Source organism: Sorex araneus, chromosome 1 (assembly GCF_027595985.1).
Source record: "Sorex araneus isolate mSorAra2 chromosome 1, mSorAra2.pri, whole genome shotgun sequence".
Taxonomy (NCBI): domain Eukaryota; kingdom Metazoa; phylum Chordata; class Mammalia; order Eulipotyphla; family Soricidae; genus Sorex; species Sorex araneus.
Window position 1 is genome coordinate 337591649 of NC_073302.1, and position 15155 is coordinate 337606803.

At 37.8% G+C, this 15155-nt stretch overlaps 1 protein-coding gene across 1 annotated transcript in view; it reads left to right on the top strand.

The window, feature by feature from the left end:
- Positions 1 to 15155, top strand: part of ADAM2 (ADAM metallopeptidase domain 2) — a 131364-nt gene that overhangs the window by 59603 nt on the left and 56606 nt on the right. Inside the window, exons 10-13 of the mRNA XM_055128386.1 lie at positions 2051 to 2187; positions 4531 to 4717; positions 7965 to 8063; positions 8674 to 8863. Coding sequence (XP_054984361.1) covers positions 2051 to 2187; positions 4531 to 4717; positions 7965 to 8063; positions 8674 to 8863 — 613 coding nt within the window. The remainder of the gene's footprint in view (positions 1 to 2050; positions 2188 to 4530; positions 4718 to 7964; positions 8064 to 8673; positions 8864 to 15155) is intronic.

A 15155-nucleotide genomic window follows, 5' to 3' on the forward strand; every position in this document is an offset into this window, starting at 1 on the left:
AACATATTAGTGCAAGCATCTTTTCTAAAAACTTTTTGGATCATTGAGTAGATATCAGAAGTAGAATGTCTGTTTCTTATAGAAACTCAATTCCTAGTTTTTTCCTCAATTCTTAGAAGTAGTCATAGTGTTTTCCAAAAATGTTGAACCAGCCATCATTCCCAGCAGCAGCGAATGAGGGTCCTCTTTTCCCACCACATCCACCCCAACACTTGTAGTATTGTTGTTGTTGTTTTTGTTGTTGTTATTGTTATTATTTATTGTTGGTTTTGGGGCCACACATGGTAGTACTCAGGGTTTGCATTTAAAAGATCACTCCTGATAGGATCAGGTGACCATAAAATATTTGCATTTTTCCCTTATTGGCTGGAATTTCAGGAACAGCATTCAGATGAAACAGTTGAGCAATGTTTAACTTAATTGTTAGTCAGTCTTCATTTCAGGAAATGTTTAACTACTATTGTGTTTATTCCAGGATATAATGTTCTCTAAGATAAGGAAACTTGATCCAATGCCAATTTTATAATATTTTTCAAGTGTACTATATATAATTTGGTGGGTTTGGGACCATACCCACCGATGCCCAGAGTTACTTCTGGCTCTCCACTCAGGAGTCATTCCTAGTAGTGCTCAGGAGACCATACAGGAGTCCAGGAATCAAACTGGGTCAGCTGCATACAAGGCACACACCTTACCCACTGTAATATCTGTCTAGGCCAATGTTTTTAATCCTGCCTTTACTAATTTCAAAGAAAATTAACCTCAATAATTTTTTAAATTTCTTTCTTTGTAAATATACATATTAGCACATTTAATGACTGTCACTGTCACTGTCATCCCGTTGCTCATCGATTTGCTCCAGCGGGCACCAGTAACGTCTCCATTGTGACATTTGTTGTTACTGTTTTTGGCATATTGAATATGCCACGGGTAGCTTGCCAGGCTCTGCCATGCGGGCGAGATACTCTCTGAGAGGGGCAGAGGAATCGAACCCAGGTCGGCCGCATGCTAAGCAAACACCCTAACCGCTAGGCTATCGCTCCAGCCCAGCACATTTAATGACAAGTATATATATATTTTTTTATTGCAAAATTTTTAACACTTTCATTTAAGCTAAAATTTATTACATGGTATGTAGATATGTTAATAAAGTCATAATTAAACCCTTAACTAGCTGTACTTTTGGTAAAACTGACAAGTTGATAGCAAAAATATATTTGAGGAAAGTAGAGATTAATTTGTTCACAAACGAAATATAATTACACACAAACACAAGCACATATACACACATGAATGAATGAATTAAATATGTTTAAAATAAACTTTAAAACCTTAAACTTCACATATTTTATCATGGTCAAAATGTGCTATAGTAAAAATAATTTAGAAAATGAAAATGAGAAGGCATTTGAATTACATTAGTAGAGTTTTAATAACTGTGGAAAGTCACCTTTCATTATCAATTGTTATACAATAATATAAATTAAAGATAACATGTTAAAAGCATGTCTCTAAACATTAAATTATAAACAAATGTAATTTGTTAATGCCACAATATATGGATGTGTATCCTTTATTATACAAATATTACTATTACTATTAATTAGTAAGTTACTGGAGCATAGTTTTTTCTTGACCTGATGCTAGAAAACAAATTTAAGATTTAACTTTTTCTATTTCATTTTATGTTTTGTTTCGTTTTGTTTTTTAATTTTTGTGCAATCCCCAGCACTGCTCAGGTCTTACTCCTGGCTCTGTGTTCAGGGATCACTCCTGAGGACTGGAGACACTCCTAGTACACTGTGGTCTAGGGCTCAAAATCAGGTCAGTTGCATGCAAGGCAAGCACTTGACCCATTTTACTATCTCTCTGGTTCAGATCTTCATATTTTCTTATATTGATACATGTAATTATAAAATTTTAGGCCAACACAAATGGCATTAATGTAGCAAGCAGATGTCTTTGTTATATCTTCACATGTGACATTTGTATATTAACATTATTTTCTGCGTAAATTGGTTATCTCCTAAAACGTATGCTTTCTTTCCAGCACCCCAAATCTCTAAGTCTGGAATCACTAGCAGTAATTCTAGCTCAATTACTGAGCCTTAACATGGGAATAGCTTATGATGACATTAAGAAATGCCACTGCCCAGGGCCTGTCTGCATAATGAACCCAGATGCAATGTAAGAGCCTTATTTTTATATTTATCACATAAATATTCATATAAACATTAATTTTGTTTGGGGAGTTGAAGATGTTTAAAAAAATCATAATAGTCTACTAGAAGGTCATGATTATGGCCCTTAGATCAAAGTATTTATTCTAATTTCACCATGCACATCTGCATGTATCACTGTTAAATGCATGCATTTATAATTTAATACACAATTAGATATGCCAAACAATTTTATATTCACTGTATAATGATGGTTATAAGACTGTTTTTGTTTGTATGAATGCTCTATGTTTTCTCTGGCTTATTCTAGTCTTGATACCAGATGCTGATTCCAATGCCAGGTTTCAGAGATATTATTCAGCTTCTCTTTTGTCAGTAGAATGGGAATTTTTGAGTATTTTAATAATTCCTTGTCTTATCATCCTTTCCATTTCTTCCTGTGTCTCATCCCTTGTCTCTTCCCTTGTTTCTTCCTTTCTCTTTTTCTTTCTTCCTTTCTCTTTTTCTTTCTTCCTTTCTCTCTTTCTCTCTCTTTCTTTCTTTCTTTCTTTCTTTCTTTCTTTCTTTCTTTCTTTCTTTCTTTCTTTCTTTCTTTCTTTCTTTCTTTCTTTCTTTCTTTCTTTCTTTCTTTCTTTCTTTCTTTCTCTCTAGCTGTGGGGGTGCCCAAGGTGTGCTCAGAAGACCCTGAACCCCCATGTGGTTCTCAGCCAACATAACTTGTCCAGCTAAGGGCCTAAGGATGCACTGCTGCTCGGTCCCACTGTGCTGGGAAAGCCTGGGTCACCTCATAATGCTGAGGTTTCCAGATTTGCTGGAAATTTTTGAGCATCTAGAGATGCTAGAGGGACCATATGATGGCAGGAATTGAACCCAGATCAGGTTCATACCAGGCATGCATCCTAACTACTGTCTCCCAGTGCCTGTTATCATTATTGCTAGAATACTTTGATATTTTTAGTTTATTAGGACCAAATAATTAAAGTATTTAATGGAAACTGTTGATCACTTAATACTAGAGTCAGTCAATTATCTTCCTAACATATTACTATTAGAGACATTTTCCACTTCCCACAGAACTTCAAAAACATAAAAGTTAATTGTCAATATTAATCTCCAATGTCTACAGCAATAAAATATGAGTTCTATCCCTTCACTAAGTATCAAAACCATTTAGTTAAAATACTTGTAATCAATTTTTAATCCTGGGCTTTGATTTGTGAGGAATCTACTCAGAGGTACTTCTCTTGCAAGTGGCAACATAAAACCTTATGAAATTATAATAAATATATACTAAAAAGAATTATGCAAAGGGCCGACCCTAGTTTGACTCATGATACCATACTTGGTCCCTGAGCACTTTCCAGGAGTGCTCTCTAAACATTACCAGGTGTGGCTTAAACAAAAATAACAACAGCAAAAGAATAAACCTTGGATGGAGACCTGAGAGTGCTGGATTAGGGGATTAGGGGGCAGGGAATGGGGAATGAGTAAATTGATTGGCGGTAACAGAGGAATGTAATTGAAGCACATGTTGATACTAAGGGAGGTAATAGTAAACAAACAAAACAATAAATGTCAATCAGCACATATCAGGGGGATGAATGGGAAGGAGGGAAAGTTGGAGGAGAGTTAACAAGGACAGGTGCCAAGAGTCACAGGCACTTTCATGGCAGTGTGCAGTGGCTTTGCTCTTCTACACCATAGTTTAATATTATTAAATTTATATTATCAAATTATGATCATATTTTAAATTATCTATTATTTTAAAAGTATAAAGAGGTCCTCGTTGCATGCTTAAAAGTGTTATCTCAGTGGTAACACAAAAAATAATTAAATACAGTATTTTGGAATTCAGGTGAAAATTTTGAGTAAAAGAAATATTACTGATGTGTATTTATGTATATCATGTATAGCTGTTTTGTAAAATATAAAACCATATTATCAAACAAATATGAATAGAAAGAATCCAATAATTTTGCTTAATACACAGGCATTATAACATAAGCTCACTAAAGGAAAACCAAACAACAAATTAAACATGCAATGCCTTGTTGCATAGGTCTACAAAAGATAGCAATGAGTTGAATAAGCATTGTGAATGAAACCAATTACTATTTGTTTCTACTAGTCCATTGCATATGAATATTTTATTATCTATAATATTTTATATAGTTTTAGTTTCCATACACAGAAAATGAAAATATGACACTACTAAAACAGAGCACGTTATTTGTATGGAATGCTGTTATGGAATAAAATACTTTTTTCAAAGTATTTTTTCAAAGTATTTCAAAGGCTCATCAGATTATGGAATAAGCATATTAAAATTTGAAGTCTAATGTATTTTCAGTCATTCTAGTGGTATGAAGACCTTTAGTAACTGCAGCATGGAAGATCTTGCACACTTTATATCAATGCCAAAGTCAAACTGTCTTCGAAATCAGCCACGTTTGGGTCCCTTATATCTGGATAGTACGCCGGTTTGTGGCAATGGAAGGAAGGAAGAAGGTGAAGAGTGTGATTGTGGGACTCCGGAGGTTGGTGCTAACTTGAAAAGTATTTGCCCAAATTTTAGCATAAATATTTATTTTATAGTACCCCTTGCCATTTTCACTACTTTATCAAACTGAGTGTGTAGATTATTCATTTAGGAGGTTTTTCAAGATCACTAATCCTACAACTTATCTGACCAAGGCTATACTTCCCATCAAGTATGTTCTTTTTTTATCATTTAACTGATGTAAAATGTAACTGATCATCTTAATCTATGATCTTTTGCCATTTAAAATACAGTCCTTTGTTTGGATTTGAACGATACACAATCAAAGTCCGTTTTCTCAACGTTTATGTCTTAGATAAATCTAGAGTCTGAGACATAGCAAGCAGTTGGAGCACATGCCTAGCATGAGTCAGACTAAGTTCAACTTACAGATCACATGGTCCCAACATTTCTGCGAGGGTGGGTATCTGAGTACCACCACATTCTCAGGAGCTTGCTATTAAACTACTGGTAGGTTGTAGTGAGCCCTCAGATTTACTGAGTACTATTTTGGAGACCCACGTGCCAACAACAAAATTACTGTAGTGAAGAAAAGTAGAAATGTAGAAAGAAAAAGGAATGGAAATGAGAAAGGTGGGGCAGGGATTGAGGTATAGCAAAGCACCCCTTCAATAACTACAGTCCTTGTATATCAACTCCTTATGAGTGTTGGGTAAGGGTGAAGTCTCTTTAAAGAATTATTCCATGGCTCCCACTAGAAGCAATGATTGTTATGAAAAATATATTTATATAACTTAGTTTAAATAAGGGTGTAATTAAATGTATAACTTATTTTCAATTTAAATTTATAACTACCAGAAATTTTCTGTTACAATTTTACCCTCTAAAATCCTATAAGAAAGGGACTGGAGCGATAGCAGAGCGGGTAGGGTGTTTGCCTTGCACGCGGTCGACCCGGGTTCGATTCCCAGCATCCCATATGGTCCACTGAGCACCGCCAGGAGTGATTCCTGAGTGCATGAGCCAGGAGTAACCCCTGTGCATCGCTGGGTGTGACCCCAAAAGCAAAAAAAACCAAAAAAAAATCCTATAAGATGGTAATAGCGATAGCAATAATAATGGAGATTAAGCAAAAAAAGTATTATTAGAAAAATAATACAAAGGTACTGTTGCACAACATTAATACTAAAGTTAATTTCTCTGAAATTTTTAGAAAGATTTTTCTCTCATTATCCCAATTTAAAATCTCTTGGAATTTAAAGAAAGATATGTATATAAATGTTACATGTTAGTATATATATTAGTATGAGAGAGAGAAAAAAAGCACTACCTCTTCAACTTTTTTCTTATCTTATTGAGCTTAATAACAGCATATAAAAAGCAAAGCCACAAACACGGTTGGATTATAGAATAAAATATAATGATATATTAATAAACTTCAGTTATTTTCAGAAATGCCAGTTTATATCTCCTTATCTTTATTTTTTTTTAATTTTTTTATTGAGTCAACATGTGGAAAGTTACAAAGTTTTCAGGTTTAAGTCTCAGTTATACAATGCTCGAACACCCATCCCTTCACCAGTGCACATATTCCACCACTAAGAATCACAGTATAGCTCCACCCCACACCCCCACATCCCCAGTCCCCCCCCCCCGGCACCTGTGTAACTGATTTCACTTTCACTTTACTTTGATTACATTCAATATTTCAACAAAACTCACTATTATTGTTTGGAGTTTCTCCCCCCTAAAGTCAGACCTGCTGAAAAGGAAGCATTTGATAATTTGTTTTCCATTGCTGAGAATGAAGAGATATGAGGTCAAGTGACCGCACTAGGGCCTCAAGGTTTTGGGTTTCTGTATTTTATTATTTTAGTAACTAAGTCCAAAGAAATATCTGCCAGAAATTGCATCACTGCAAACTTGTACTTCTCAGTTATATTATATTCCACATATGAGTGCAATCTTTTTATGTCTGTGTCTTTCTTTCTGACTCATTTCACTCAACATGATATTTTACATGTTGATCCATATACATGCAAATTTCATGACTTCATGTTTTCTGACAGCTACATAGTATTCCATTGTGTATATGTACCAGAGTTTCTTTAACCAGTCATCTGTTTTGGGGCACTCTGATTTTTTCTAGATTCTGGCTATTGTAAACAGTGCTGCAATGAACATAGAAATACATATGCCATCTCTACTATACTGTTTTGCCTCTCTGGGATATATTCCCAGGAGTGGTATTGCTGGGTCAAATGGAAGCTCAATTTCTAATTTTTTGAGAATCGTCCATATTGTTTTCCAAAAGGGCTAACCCAATCGGCATTCCCACCAGCAGTCAAGGAGAGTCCCTTTCTCCCCACATCCACACCAAGACCGGTTGCTTTTATTTTTCTGGGATGTGGGCCAGTCTCTGTGGTGTGAGATGATATCTCATTGTTGTTTTGATCTGCATCTCCCTGATGATTAGTGATGTTGAACATTTTCTCATGTGTCTCTCAGCCATTCGGATTTCTTCTTTGGGAAAGTTTATGTTCATTTCATCACCCCATTTTTTGATCGGGTCGGCAGTTTTCTTCTTGTGGAGTTCAGCCAGTGCATTGTATATCCTTGATATCAACCCTTTATCAGATGGGTACTGAGTAAATATCCTTTCCCATTCTGTAGATTGTTTTTGTATTTTGGTTACTGTTTTTTTTTTGAGGTGCAAGAGCTTCTTAGTTTGAGATAGTCACATTTATTTATCTGTTTTCACTTGCTTGGTCAGTAGTGTGTCATCTTTGAAGATACCAGTGTCTTCAATGTCGTGGAGGGTTTTGCTGACCTTGTCTTCAATTATATCTCCTTATCTTTAAAGAACTACAACTATAATATCCAATGAAAGTACAAACTTATTAAAATACTGACTCAAACATTTATTGAGAACAATCACAAAATTCTTGTTATAACTTCTGGTTATTTCTTATATTTAATATCTTTTTTGCCTATAAGAAAAATATATCTTTCTGATATCTTGGCTTTGGTAAGCTCAAGGGATTTTCTAGAAAGTACTACTACTACTATAGTCAAGACTGCTTTAAACACCTAAGAATTTATGGCTCAAACATAGCGGGAAATTAATAATTGTCTGTTAAATCAATGAGCAGCTTTATCTTTTCTGTTTGCCAACATACAATTTAAGTAATTGTCTATAATACATTATGCTGTTATCATGAAGGTATTCATGCAATGTAAATAGAAGTTGGATACTAACTCAGAACATACGAATTGTCTTCCAGGAATGTGCGAGCATAGTTGAGAATTGCTGTGATGGTACCACATGTCGAAAGAAAGATGGCACTGATTGTGCTTCTGGGCTGTGCTGTTCAAGTTGTCAGGTAAGGGCCTTTAAAATGTTTTATATTAGAATAATAGACTATAAGACGAACACCCAAGAATAGTAGAAATAAGTACCAGGAGGTTGTCACCATGGCTTGGAGGCTGTTCTCTCATTCTGGGCAACTCAGTGAAGGGAACAGCAAGTAAAATGTGGTTGTTGGTCATGTGGGGGAAAGATGATGCGGGCCAAATATAGACTAGAGACTGAACGCAATGGCCACTCAACACCTTTATTGCAAACCACAACACCTAACCAGAGAGAGAGAACAAAAGGGAATACCCTGCCATAGTGGCAGTGTGGGGTGGGGGGAGACGGGACTGGGAAGGGGGGGTGGGATGTTGGGTTTACTGGTGGTGGAGAATGGGCACTGGTGAAGGGATGGGTTATCAAACTTTGTAAGGGAGAAACATGAGCACAAAAATGTATAAATCTGTAACTGTACCCTCACGTTGACTCACAAATTAAAAATAAACTATTAAAAATAAATAAATAAAAAAAAATAAAAAAAATAAAATGTTTTATATTACCTAGTGACTAACATTATAATTATTTACATGTGTTATGTCAAAATTTTGCTTTATTCAATATAATTTACCTCTACCCATCAGTTTTCTAGAGAAACATGTAGGTTGGCTGATGCCAGATGTGACATAAAGGAGGTATGTAATGGTACACATGCTGACTGCCCAGAAGACATATATTATTATGATGGACGACCATGTGGAATTGCTAATAATTGGATCTGTTTCCACGGACAGTGTATAAATGGGGATGAACAATGTGAGAGTATATTTCAAGGTATTTATCATAATTCTAATATAACTGCACATTTTTAATTGAAAAGAAACATACTCATATAGAATTGTTATTTAAATATGTGATTTTATGAATACTCTGATGTAAAAAATATAATCGCGCGCATGCGGGAAAGGGTGCAATGATGTGTGTGTTGTTTGCGGGCTCTCGGAGCGGTTCTCTCTCTCTCTCTCTCTCTCTCTCTCTCTCTCTCTCTCTCTCCCTCTCTCTCTCTCTCGCCACTCACGTTCGGTGCTCTCGTGTGGCTGTGTATGGACCGGATCGGGATGGCTCCTCTTTGTGCTCTGCTTCTGTGTGTGCTGCTGTGCTCTCTTCTGTCTGTCTCTCTGTCTCTGTCTCTGTCCCTGTAGGCTCTCCTCTGGTCTCTTCAAATCTGTCTTCTGATCTCTCTCTCTCTAGAGCCCTTCTGTTTCTATCTCAGGAGCCCCACTCACTCTCACCTCTGACTCTGACTCTGACTCTTACTCCTGACTTGCTTTGTGCTCTTTCTTTCCTGTGCTTCTGGCTCCAATGATTCCCTGATTCTCTTTCACTCTGTGCTCTGCTTCTGTGTCTTCTCCCTTAATTCTCTTACAGTCTTAATTTATATAGAAATCACATAGAGTGGTAACATAAAGGTGGGTTGAACATTAACAAATCAACAAAGATGAGTAAGACCACTCCTCCAGGAGATTAACAAAATCTCATCTAAGGAGATTACTCCAGATTACTAGGAGATATGCTTAAGGGAGGGATCCCATCTACGGTGTGTTGCTTTCTTCTTTCCTCAGCTAGTAATACACTTAATTAGTTGTAGCAAATCTACTTCTAATATTTCTAGCAATGTCATTCTGTATGAGCACAGTAAGAGATTTATCAAGCTTAAAGTTTGGTTCTTCCTGAGGACATTCACTATGTATTCCAGATCACAGTCCTCAGGTTACGTTAGTCTTCCTAACCCCAGCAGGGTCCTAGTCTCGTCGTTACTTTTGGATCATGACAGCATTTGTCTATGAACATGCTTTCAACTCATAGTTGAGTATTGTGGCACTTTGGCCTAGCCCATTTTGAAGCCAGCGTAGCTCACACTTTTCCCTGGGTTCATTCCATCCCTCATCGGGACTCTGCTTTTGGGGTGCTAGGAACTAAGGGCAACTGAATTGAGAAAGCAGATGTCCAGGAGTAAATATTATTGGAGTCAATCAACTCCCAAGTTACAAAGCATAATATTAACTGTCTTCCTGTGTCCATACAGAAAGGACATTGCTTTAAGGTAAACTAAGTTCCCTGAGCAAGGCTAAAAGGGCAGACCCAATGTTAACCTACATTCTGAAAGATCACAGAAGAAGGAAATATTTCTTAAGAATTAAAATTAATATTTTAAGAAATATCTTAAGAACTTATGACAATGATGATCTTAAGAAAATAAATACAAGTTTTCTGAAATTAAAATTATATATTTTTTCCCACAAAATAACAAAGGGGCTTATTTAGTCTATAGTTTTGCTTTTAAAAAGAAAGGAAATAGACTGACGACAAGCTTTAATTCTCTTTCTCACTTCTTCTCATATAGAATTGTTTTTTCTCACTTCATATTCAATGTTTCTTTATAGAAATAAAATATATATAATAAATGCATGTGTTTAAGGAACGGCAAAAGATAATAAAAATAAACTGACATGACAATGTAATTTAAATCACACACACAGATGTCTACATTCATACCTGGAAAATAAAGGGTTGATTCAAGAAATCCCAACAAAAATTCACAGAAATTCAGGAATAATCTAATCATTGAAATATGATGTGGACTGAAGATGAAAGGAAGAAGGAAAGCAATCATAAAATATGCATTGACAGTAGTGGTGGAATATTAGGACTTTATGTGGTGATTGGTGTAATAACAATTCTGTCTGAAATATAAATATGCATTTTCTTGCAATTCATTGTTAACTCAGCAAAATATACATGCAAAAATTTTCTGAAGACAATGAAACACCAGTGACATTAACAGTATTTCATGTCTAACAGAATAGAAGAGGAAAATTAAGCAGTCATAGGAAACACCAGTTAAACCCTCTTTTAAGTAGAACAACAAATAGCAATTCCTACTTTATGTGTGAAAAGAAGTGTCAAAGTAATTATTTAAAAAAAATCTTTAAAAAAATTTAATTGAGATTCTGTGTTTTATAATTCTATAGAGTCTTATATAATTCAGAGTGCTTTATAATGTTTTATAATTCAGAGAGTCTCTTGCCCGCATGCCTGCCTGTCTTCCCCGGGACCCCTCGGAGAGGATGGGCTCCAGTTTCCCTCCCCACCCTGAGCAGAGCTCCCAGAGGCCGAAGAACACCGGAACCTAGGTACAGCCAGGCTGGAGGCCCCTCTCCACATGTCCGGACAGGCCTCATGCATGAAGGTACCCGCAGAAGAACCCAGGTGTGTGTAATTCCATCAACGGCCAACATCCAGAGAGAGACTTAAAAGCAAGCTCTCAGAAGCAAGCGGCCGCAAGCGACCTCGTGATATCATGTAGCCTACTTCTACCTCTGGGAGAAACTGGAAATCTTCTGAGAGTTTCCTGTCCACATGGGACAGCCTTGCAAGCTTTCCATGTTGTATTCATATGCAAAATCCAGTAACAAGCTGGATCTCATTCCCCTGACCCTGAAGAGCCCCCAGTGCAACATAGTTAGGAGGGCCAAGTCGAGATGGACTGCTAAGATCTCAGGGAAAGGACGAAATGAGATGTTACTGAGCCCGCCCGAGAAATCGGTGATTAATGGGAATTTCGTGATTCGTGATTCGTGATAATTCTATAAATGTTTATTTGTTAATAATGTTTCTCAGCACCTATTTTCAACATCACACCCATCACCAATTGAGGAAGTAATTTTAAAGCATAGTGAGGAAATTTTGTAACTAGAAGAAAAAGGTTAAAGAAAAACATTAAAAATGTGGAAACTGAAAGGAAGGCAAGAAAAGTAAAATAGAATAGAAAAACAATTTGGGAAATCTATTTGTATTTAAATCTCACACAACTAAATTAGACATAAGTAATTTAGTGATGAAAAGGGAAAATAAATACAAAAATTAGGCATACTAAATTTTTCAACCAGCAAAGTTTCATGTTATCTTCACGAAATCCCAAAATCCCGTTAATCACCGATTTCTCGGGTGGGCTCAGTAACATCTCATTTCGTCCTTTCCCTGAGATCTTAGAAGTCTATCTCGACTCGACCCTCCTAACTATGTTGCACTGGGGGCTATTCAGGGTCAGGGGAATGAGATCCAGCTTGTTACTGGATTTTGCATATGAATATACCATGGGAAGCTTGCAAGGCTGTCCCATGTGGGCAGGAAACTCTCAGAAGATTTCCAGTTTCTCCCAGAGGGAGAAGCAGGCTACATGATATCACACGGCTGCTTTGCGGCCGCTTGCTTCTGAGAGCTTGCTTTTAAGTCTCTCTCTGGATGTTGGCCGTTGATGGAATTACACACACCTGGGTTCCTCTGCCGGTACCTTTATGCATGAGGCCTGTTCGAACGTGTGGAGAGGAGCTTCCGGCATGGCTGTAGCTAGGTCCTGGTGGTCTTCGGCCGCCGGGAGCTCTGCTTGGGGTGGGGAGGGAAGCTGGAGCTGTAGCAAGCTGTAGCCGAAGACCACAAATGCAAACTTTCATATCTGTAGGTGACAGAGTAAGATTCTATCTAGTATGACTTGTCATCTTGTTGTTCATCAATTTGCTCAAGCGGGCGCCAATAATGTCTCCATTCATCCCTGTCACCTGCTAGTGTACCCCAATGGTGTCTACTCGCTCCAGGAACACAAAGAGCCTCAAACCATTCTTCAGGGTCTTGACAAGGAAGTCTGATCATCTCGTAGTTGGGCGGCCAGGCATTCTTTTGATGTCCCCTGGAATTCAGTAGGTAATGGCTTTAGTCCAGCGGTCATCTCCAAATTGCATTACGTGTCTGGCCCATCTGATTTTTGACGCCTTGGCAAACGAGGCAGCATCCCTGATCCTAAATCGTGGACGGAGATCAGAACTCCAGATTCCTTCTCTCGCTTGAGTGAAACATGATACTCCAGGCATAGCTCTTTCGATTCCTCTTTGGGAAACCCGAATAGTGTTCTCATCCTGTTTTCATAGGGCCTAGGCCTCTGAGGTTATGTTAGTGCAGGAAGAATGGTGGAGTTGAAAAGATATGCCTGGAGCTAAAGTTTCTTTGTCCTCTTAACAACTTTTTAGACACTCTTGAAGGCATCCCATGCCACTCTCTTCCAACTGCACAGTTCTGGCACCAAGTCGTTTGTCATGTCGAGTTCTCAACCTAGGTACACATAACTGCTGCATTCAGAGATGTTCATTCTGTTGAGAGCAAATGGAATGTCGGGAACTAGTTTGTTTCTCATGAACACAAAGCAATAAAGGAAGACCTCAAGGAGAGAAGAGCAGCTGTGTTGGCTGATGCAACAGAAGCCAGAAAGTATTCGCAACACCCACCTGTCCTTCAAGACCAAGATGACTGCCCTCCACCGTCTTGATGTATCTATTACATCTTCCAGAAGGGCAATGGAAAAGGTTGTCCACAACTTCTGCTTGGATCTCTTCGATAGTCTGAACATGAACATGATAGCCTGCCCACATACCAAATTCCGCAGGATGGATATGTTGTTCCCAGCATTCTCTCTTCCAAAATCCAACACGCCATTTCATGGGTAAACAAGTGTACAGCACTTGGTCAAGGTCAGACCCAAACACCTAAAAAATCTGGTGCCAGTACTCATCAATGTCCTAAAATGCAAACTTTCATATCTGTAGGTGACAGAGTAAGATTCTATCTAGTATCACTTGTATCACTTGTCATCTTGTTGCTCATCAGCTCTTCACATGCTACATGTCTAAATGCAAGGTTCCATCCCAGTGGAAAACCATCAGGATCATCCTGTTGTACAAGAAGGGAGACATCCATGACATTGTCAACTATCACCTGATCTACAAGTTATTCACTTGAGTCATGCTGATTAGGATTGGCAGAACACTAGATGAAGGTCAACCATGTGAGCAAGCCAGGGTTCGAACAGGATTCAGCATGATAGACCATATCCACACTGTGACCAAGCTCATTGAGGTTTCAAGAGAGTTCATGATGCCACTCTGTCTAACGTTCATTGATTTAAAGAAGGCCTTTGATTCTGTTGAGACTGAAGCAGTCATCAAAGTGCTAGCCAAACAGGGCGTTGAAAGTCAGTACATCAGGATTCTCCATGAGCTGTACTGTGGATTCACCACCAGGATCTCACCATTCTACAAAGAAGTGATCATCAACGTAAAGAGGGGTTCAGCAGGGCGATACCATTTCACTGAATCTCATCAGTGCCACCCTCGAGAACATCATGCGATGACTGGAATGGGAAGGAATAGGAGAGAAGATAGATGGTTGGCAACTACACCACCGCTGCTTCGCTGATGACACTGTTTGTTCGTTCTGATAACACCAAACATTAGCCAAGTGGCACGAATGCTGGTTGACTTCGACCATGAATGTGGAAAGGTTGGACTGCAGCTGAATCTATCTAGTATTATAGATTTTTTTATTCAGCTACCTATTAATGTGCTTTTAGATAAATATGATTTTTTCTTATACTAACCTTGGTATTTGTTTGTTCTTTATCTAGATCCTTGAAGTATAAATTTAGGTTGTTCGTTAGTTATTTTTTTCAGTTTCATTAATACATAGTATCATGCAACTTTAAGATGTCCAACATAAATATCTGATAGATATGTTATGTGACAGATATGTGAGATACGGTTTGGAGCAATAGTACAGCGGGTAGGTAGTTTGCCTTGCACTCAGCTGACCTGGGTTCTATTCCTCTGCCCCTCTTGGAGAGCCCAGCAAGCTACCAAGAGTATCCTGCCCACATGGCAGACCCTGGAGAGCTACCCATGGCGTATTTGGTATGTCAAAAACAATAACAACAAGTCTTACAATGGGGACATTACTGGTGCCCCCTCGAGCAAATCGATAAACAACGGGATAGAAGTGATGACAGTGATGCAGTGATGTGAGATATATTTAGTGAGCAGCAACACAGTATATTTTGTATACATTACTTTTCATAATGATAACTACTATTTAATTTCATAAAATGAACATTGATAATTTAATGGGGCTGGAGCTATAGTACAGCAGGTAGGGCATTTGCCTTACACGTGGCTGACCTGGGTTTGATTCCCAGAATCCCATATGGTCTCCTGAACACCTCCAGGAGTGATTCCTGAGTGCA